This window comes from Musca vetustissima, unplaced genomic scaffold (assembly GCF_032173495.1).
Source record: "Musca vetustissima isolate MV318-11 ecotype Yass unplaced genomic scaffold, APGP_CSIRO_Mvet_v1 utg12733, whole genome shotgun sequence".
Classification (NCBI taxonomy): Eukaryota; Metazoa; Arthropoda; class Insecta; order Diptera; family Muscidae; genus Musca; species Musca vetustissima.
Window position 1 is genome coordinate 58424 of NW_026885694.1, and position 8281 is coordinate 66704.

Consider the following 8281-nt stretch of genomic DNA (forward strand, 5'->3'; position numbering starts at 1 on the left):
TGATCTATGTCTAATAGCAAATTAAAAATATAAATTTTGAGTTTATTTTATGTGACCTATAATTTAACGTATCAAAACCTACAGATTACTTCCCATAAATAGTCGCCAAATTTTCAAAATATATTGAGTATCAATTGAATCGTTTTACTATAAACATCCAATTATATTTAAGTCAGTAATCGAATATAACATTTTAGATAAAAATGGCCAAATACTTTCTATCATTCGCAATTCTATGTGTTGTCGGTGCGGTTTTAGTTCGTGGTGCAATCGATAAAAATGCATTAATTGCGGAATTTATGTCCAAAGGGGAAGCTTGCAAGGCGGAAACTGGTGCCAGTGATGGTGAGAAAATTTAATTTCAGATATGAAGCAAGACCCATTAATAGGGTCATCCAGGGATACCAGGTGAATATCAGCTGTTTCTCAAGTTTGCTGTCAAAATACATTATTGTGAATTGGCTTCCATTACGAAAATGTAAACAAAACCGAGTTATGTCTTCGTACCAAGGCAGGTTATAATTTCGTGGCCAAATTTGTTACTTACCTCTATTATCATAATGTTTTTACTTGTTTTCTCTAAAATTTCTTGGCTCCTTGAAGAAATAATGTTTATTTTAAACTTCTTCAAATTAAAACACAGCGTTTTTACTTTTCTTCTCTTTAGGTGATCTTGCAGAGATTATAGGTAAAAAATCAGCCTCGACAGCCGAGGGAAAATGTCTGCGTGCATGTATTATGAAGAAATATGAAGTGGTAAATTAAATATCAATTACATTATCATTAATAACACTAATATTTCAAACTTATTTTTAAGATTGATGTCAATGGAAAATTTGCTCCATCTGTTGCTCTAAAACATACTGAAATGTATACGGAAGGATCAGAGGATAAAATGAACATTGCACGTGAAATGATATAAGTGTAGCCGACGATCACTGTGAAGCTGCTGAAGAATATTGCAAATGTTTGCATGAACAAGCTTTGGCACATGGAGTGGAAGATATTGATATTTAAAATAAAATGAATGGATTTTTTTCGGTAATTGGCTGGAAATGGACATACGAGAGCAATGTGTTATTTTTTGTTTTTCATAAATAAAGATATTCAGAGCGAAATTTTATGGATTGATCTCAATAGGGTAGTTAATTGAAATTCCATTTTTTGCGAAAGAGGAGAATATAAATATCTTTAAATATTCGAATTTTTGGTAAAGGTATGAACTTCTCTATATAAAGAGAAGAGGGCAAAAATGTGTACAGTACTATTTTTTGTATACAGTCCAAAATATTTAAATCGCTTCGTATTCGAATTGTAAAATTCTGTCATCAGAATTATTTTTGATTCTTGTAAAAAAGAATAGAGAGAATAATTTAAAACGATTTTTCCGTCGATTTAGCATTTAGTTTTATATATATTGGACTTTTATTCTTCAGAAAGAATGTACTGTATCTCCCGAATGCAAGCATGTTTGTTCATAAAATATTTTGGATAGTTGCATTAAATCTGTGATTACAGAAAAAAATTCGGGACACAAAGGGTTGAAATCTAGAAATAGTCCAAATGTCCTACACAATGACGATATAAATTAAAATTGAATTGAATGTTAACAAAATATCAATATTTTCGTTTTGACGTCCAACAACATGTTTCTATGTGTGTACAGTGAAATTGATTTCCTGCACCATTACATTTTCGGTTAATCACAAATTACACCGCACAACTGAAACTTCGCTTAACTGAAAATATCTTATAACTGAAATAGCTTTTGGAGTCAAATATTGCAATTTATTTTCAAATCACCCGCATTACTGAAAATCGTGAGAATGAATGATAATGACAGAATATTATGCATTGAGGAATACACATCTTCAAAGCTCACCCTAACATACATTTTTCTGCAATTCATGATTTTTCCGACGTATGGAACGTGTGTGTCAAGTATATATAAATTTTACGTCGAAGAACGTTAAGTTCGTTCGGTCAAACTTTTAAACCCATTTGGAAAATTCGAAAAAAACTCCGTTCCGTAGAAAATATAGAATTATATACAACTAACAAAGATGTACCAAAATATGTTACAGAATGTACCGTTCATAGGGGAAATTTCAAAACGAGGTCCCATATAATTAACAACATTTTTGGGAGGTCGTCCACTTTTAACTATTCCAAGTTTTTCTTAAGGCCTTCTAAATGATACCAAATTTTAAATAAAAACAATGTAAAAATGTGAATCTATAAGGAATAAAAATCCTTTAAGCAGTGACCATATCAACCAGTTTCAATTTTCATCGTCTATTTTCATAAAATTCGATACCTATGAATTCGATATAAACAGCCTGTTTTTGTAAAATTCCAAATGAACGAATTCGAGTGATTTACGACCAACCTCCTTGGTTTTGAAAAATATGTCATTTATTTTTGTTTTGAATCAGAAAACATTTATAAACATTTATATTTATAAGTCACTCGAATTCGTTCGTTTGGAATTTTACAAAATTATTGAAATTCCTAAAATTAACAAGTGAAAAAGCGTTAAGTTCGGCCGGGCCGAACTTTGGATACCCTCCACCATAGATATACTAAAAGGTAGTTGAAATGAAAATGTAGGGAAAATACCAAAAAGTGGACCTATACCGACATTTCTACAACGCGATTATGTAAACCATAATGTGAACCATGTTCCACAAAATAATGATTTCATCCAACCTGTGCCTATCTTATTATTTTTCCAAACTTAGTTCAGGTTCGAAAATGTATACTATCGGTCCACTCCCTCTGATACCTCCCACACAGGTGCTAGGCCTAAATGCGATTTATAGTTAATGTATAGTTCATTATCGAACCTTACGTTCTAGCTTTATCTCGATATCCTCCGCAGGTTAAATGATTACGACAGACTCTTAGAACCAAACCCAAAACGCGGAACAAATTAGATAACTAGTTTAATATAAAAAAGGGGGTTATATGGGGGCTACCCCAAAAAGGGGGCGAATATAAATAATTTTTGGTAGGGAGATTTGTTAGCATATACGATTACAAAATACCATATTGCAGCGAATTCGGTTGAAAAACGGGCTCAAAACACCAAAATACCGAATATTGGGGGGAACCCTTATATGGGGGCTACCCGAAAAAATGGACCTATATTCATAATTTTTTGTGGAGATATTTGGTACCTATTAAGAACTCAAAGTACTAAATTACAGCCAATTCGGTGGAAAAATACGACCAAATCCCCCAAAATACTGAAAATTAGGAGGTACCGTTATATGGGGCTACCAGAAAAAGTGGACCTATATTTATAATTTTTTGTGGAGACATTTAGTACCCAAAAAGAACACAATGTACTAAATTTCAGCGAATTCGGTTGAAAAACGCACTCAAGAACCCCAAAATACCGAAAATTGGGGGGTACCCTTATATGGGAGCTATGCCTAAACGTGGACCGATATATCCCATCTTCGAACTTGACCTGCCTGCAGACAAAAGACAACCCTATGCAAAATTTCAGCACCCTATCTTAATTCCTTCGGAAGATAGCGTGATTACAACAGACGGACAGACGGATGGACATGGCTAGATCGTCTGATCAAGAATATATATACTTTATAGGGTCGGAAATGAATATTTCGATGTGTTACAAACGGAATGACATACTATGGTGGAGTGTATAAAAAAAATGTCAGCTTATGAGAAGTTCGGATAAATGAAATTATTTTCAGTTAACCGAACTCCGTAAACATCGGATAACTGAAACAAACATCCAATTTTTTTCCATTTCAGTAAAGCGGAGTCGACTATATGGGTTTCAAAATATGATTTTGTCTTATGTAGGCCTTGGAAACTATCAAGCATGGCATAATTTTGGAATATTATGCCATGCTTGGAAGTTGATAATAGCAACACTTTTTTAAAAGTAACTCGAATAAATATTTCAAATAAAATGTAAAATAAATTCCATACTATTTTGTGCCATGTATTTAATCAAGGAGTAGCCTTGTTACCGGCTGCTATTGCTCCACTCCAGAACCTTCAAAATCGTATATTACTTAAAATTACGAAAGTTTTATCAGTTTCTGAATATGTTTATGTCTACATATGGTAACCCTGCACTTTCTGACAGCTGAATATCGTGTTAACCATTCGCATTGCATTACATTATTTTAAGAAGAAGAAAAATTCAGCATTTACTTCTTGACGGCGTGTTTGTGAGCGGTGCATTTCTGGATATTTCGTGTGTGATTTTCGGTATTTTATTATTTAAAACAACTAAATCATGGATGATGAAGCTGAAACCTACAAGTTATGGCGTATTCGCAAAACTATTATGCAGTTGAGTCACGACAGAGGCTATTTGGTGACACAAGATGAATTGGATCAAACCTTGGAACAATTCAAGGAAATGTTTGGTGACAAACCCAGCGAGAAACGACCAGCACGTTCGGATCTGATTGTATTGGTGGCTCATAACGATGATCCTACCGATCAGATGTTTGTATTCTTCCCGGATGAGCCCAAGATCGGCATTAAGACAATAAAAACCTACTGCACACGCATGCAGGAAGAAAATATACACAGAGCTATTGTTGTTGTCCAGGCTGGCATGACACCTTCGGCTAAACAATCGTTGGTCGATATGGCTCCCAAGTACATATTGGAACAATTTTTGGAATCAGAATTGTTGATTAACATCACCGAACATGAATTGGTTCCCGAACATGTGGTTATGACACCTGAGGAAAAACAAGAGTTGTTGGCTCGTTACAAATTGAAGGAGAACATGTTGATGAGAATTCAAGCTGGTGATCCCGTCTCTAGATATTTTGGTCTTAAAAGAGGTCAAGTTGTGAAAATTATTCGTTCATCAGAAACGGCTGGTCGCTATATTTCTTATCGTTTGGTTTGCTAAAATGGTGACCGCGTTGCTGACTACATTTAAGTTAGATTAATAAATGCATTTAGATTTTAGAATGTGAGTGAGATGGGATGATGATAATAAATTATAATATTAAGCAAAATCGATTGTTTTTAATTTCATATTAGCATGGGGTTAGGCTAAATAATGTCTACAGTGTAATATAACTCGGGATTGGAATATTCTGTTTTATTATGATTTCTGAACGCGAATAAAGGATGAATAATGATTTTAAGAAATAGGCAACCATATATAAACATTTTTCGAAATATGCCTATTACTTGTATAATAGTTTGTGGTGTGCAATTAACAACCCTCCCATATGAAATTTTAAATACAAACAAATAATATTCAGTACTCCTCGGGATGGAACTTTTATAGAACTACAACTTAAGTTAAGTTCAATTTGAACTTAACCCTTTCAGTGTTTTTGTCGAATATATTCGACATTTAAAAATTCTCTCTTTCATTGCGATTTTTCGGTTATCATATGTACCGTTAACATTGATGGTTTTGTTTTTGCTGAAAAACAGACGAAAGTGTCCGAGGGTTAAAATGAAAATTGTTTTTTTTTCTAAACTCTATGCATTTATATGATTTTAAGTACCAAATTTTAGATTTTTATTCCTACGAAATTTTTTTGACACTGAAAGGGTTAATTTGGGCAATTCAGCAGGGTATTTAAGATTAGTACCAGTGTAAATTAAATAATTTATTTGTGTGTAAAACCTTTGATCGGTTATTCGAGCCAATAAAATCTTTTTGGAAATTGAATCCTGATTATCGATCGCCGAAATCATCCTCAGTTTAGTTACTTTTCCTTCCATATAATGGAGGGTAAAAAATTTTCGACCAGTTGAACTTAATCTCGGGTTTTTTTTACAAAATTATGGTATTATATAATATTCAAGAAATTAATTTCTATACAAACTACAATAATTTTTATTAAATAAATAAAAAAATATGGTTAATATTACAACTAAAGTTATAATATATATACAAACACACTTAACTTATTTCATTTATAGTAAGTACTCTCTTTTTGGGTTTCTCGCCCATGACAGCAGCCACTGCTGCCACAGTTGTTCCATGATCTTTTGTCATGTGTCGCGACAGACCACGATAATGGGCATACGTTTTACCGCACAATTTACAAACACTTTTCTCCTGACTGTGCACAGTACGATGTTGAAACAATAGCTTGGAATTGGTAAAACCTTTACCACAAATATTACAAATGGAATCTCGAATGTTATTGTGGGCCTTCAGATGCCAGTTTAATAATTTCTGTTGCGTAAATCCTTCACCACAGATGTCGCATATAAATTCTTTCTCATATTCCGGATGATTTTGAAAATGTAATTTCAGTTCTTTTTTACATGGAAATCCTTTGGAACAGTATTTACACACAAAGGGGAAATCTTGCGTGTGCCTTCGTAGATGTATGACATAGCCGGGTTTCTGGGTAAATTCATAATTACAAATGGAACATTTAAAAGGCTTCGATCCATCATGTTTGGCTGTGTGTATGCGAAAAGTGGCAATGTTCATTAAAACTTTCGGACAATATTGACATTTAAATGGTCCCAAATGTGGTAGGAGATATTGAATGTGTTCATAAAATTTACTCGTGGATTTGTATTTCTCAGTTGGTTTATTCGATGAAAAGTCGATACTTTTTTCCTTTTCTTTTTTCACAATTTTATGTATAAACTCAATTGTATTTTCCATCTCCTCGATAGTGGAGTTTAATTGCAGTTCTTTTTTCACTTCATCAATTATCGATTGCAATGTTGTCTGTCTTCGCTGTTCCGAGTAATAGAATAAATCCTGTTCGTTCCACAAACAAGAATGTTTTTTATAAATTTGTATTATGTGAATAATTTGATCGTCAGTCAGTTTGGGTTTTGCCAAGAGTTGTTCTTCTTGTAACTGCAAGAAGAAATACAAGAATTATAATGGAATGCTTAGGGGTATTTTTATATTACCTCTTGTATAAAATTCAGGGTTGGCTTAAGAAATTCCAAATGATCATAGAACCACAATGGCTTGTAATCCTTATCCTTATTTTTAGTGAAATTCATGCGTATACGTACATCTCTGATGTAGCGCACTCGCATATATTTTATACACTTTTCAGCATCACGTATTGTCATGGGCACATTCACCTGTTCGAGTTCTTGACATATCTGTTTCAGGCATTCGTCTCGTTTCTTTCGACATCGATTTACTAATTTCGGTGGCCTTGTAGCATCCCAAAGCTCATCTTGTTTTTGATAAGACGCAATGAATGCCACCACACTTTCTTTGCTGTTCATAAATTCATCAATATCAAGACCATCATCTAACTTGACTTTGGATTTTTTAGCTGGGGACGGTCGCAATTCATCATCTTCTCCTGCTTTTATATCGTCCAAATCGTAATCCTCATCATCGTAATTGTCATTAAGCACGAAATCGTCATCATCTTCCTCATAATCATAATCGTAGTCAATGTCTTCATTGTAAAGGACGGGCTTTTGTAATGTGTCAGTTTTTATGGATAATGGTTCCACAACTAAATTGTCTTTTTTGTCTTCTGAGTCACCAACAGTATAGGTATTTTCTTCAGGGTCGCCAATGGCATTAAAAGGCTATTAAAAAAATATGTTAGAAGATGCTCCAAAGAATTGCAAAACATTTACTCACATTTATTACCTCTTCAGTATCATCGACCTCATCAGGTTCTTGTTTTATCAATTTATCCTGTTTCTTTGCCTGGTTTGATTTCTTCCTGGCATCACTGGTTATCTGCCTCGTTTGAGGTTTGGAATCAACTTTATTCTTGTCCTTTTGTTTTCGATTATCTTTCAACACCACTTCAGGCTCTTCCAATGGATCCAAGAGAATATCCTTAAATGAGATGATTAAATTAAACCTTCAAAATGATGTAAAAAATACCCACCTTCTTATCATCCACACTGTCCTCATTTTCATATTCGTGAATTGCTCTGAAATGTTCATTATCCCTGTTGCCATCAATATTATTCTCTTCATTTTTCAATACCGAATCCTGGTGATGCTCCTTCTCAACGTGAGCCAAGAATGTTTTAAATTGTAAACAAATTTCATGACAGAATAAACACAGAATGCAATACTGTTGTTTTTCACCAATAGTTGGCGATTTCAATATTTCTCCACACTTGTTGTAACTGGAGTAGGGGCTATAGTTGGCTAAGCTGTTTATGGTCGTCATTTTAAGAAAATTATCTTTTTTGTCATCAAAAAGAAAATAGAAACATAAAAGCTAAGTCTGGGCACTACTCTCCAGTGACTTATGGAACGGGCTTTAGCGAATTATCAGTTGGTTGTTCTCGATATCGG

The 8281-nt window shown here is 33.7% G+C and overlaps 2 protein-coding genes and 1 pseudogene across 2 annotated transcripts; 2 read left to right on the forward strand and 1 right to left on the reverse strand.

Moving 5' to 3' along the window:
- Positions 1 to 203: 203 nt before the first annotated feature.
- LOC133332952 (general odorant-binding protein 28a-like) lies at positions 204 to 1017 on the forward strand (annotated as a pseudogene).
- A 3258-nt stretch (positions 1018 to 4275) lies between these two features.
- On the forward strand, positions 4276 to 4912 carry LOC133332944 (DNA-directed RNA polymerases I, II, and III subunit RPABC1). Its single transcript, XM_061541309.1, has one exon. It carries the CDS (start codon positions 4280 to 4282, stop codon positions 4910 to 4912), a length of 633 nt encoding a protein of 210 aa, XP_061397293.1. The 5' UTR covers positions 4276 to 4279.
- Positions 4913 to 5926: 1014 nt separating this feature from the next.
- On the reverse strand, positions 5927 to 6650 carry LOC133332954 (gastrula zinc finger protein XlCGF62.1-like). The gene has a single exon (XM_061541317.1). It carries the CDS (start codon positions 6647 to 6649, stop codon positions 5927 to 5929), a length of 723 nt encoding a protein of 240 aa, XP_061397301.1. The 5' UTR covers position 6650.
- Between the last annotated feature and the right edge of the window lie 1631 nt (positions 6651 to 8281).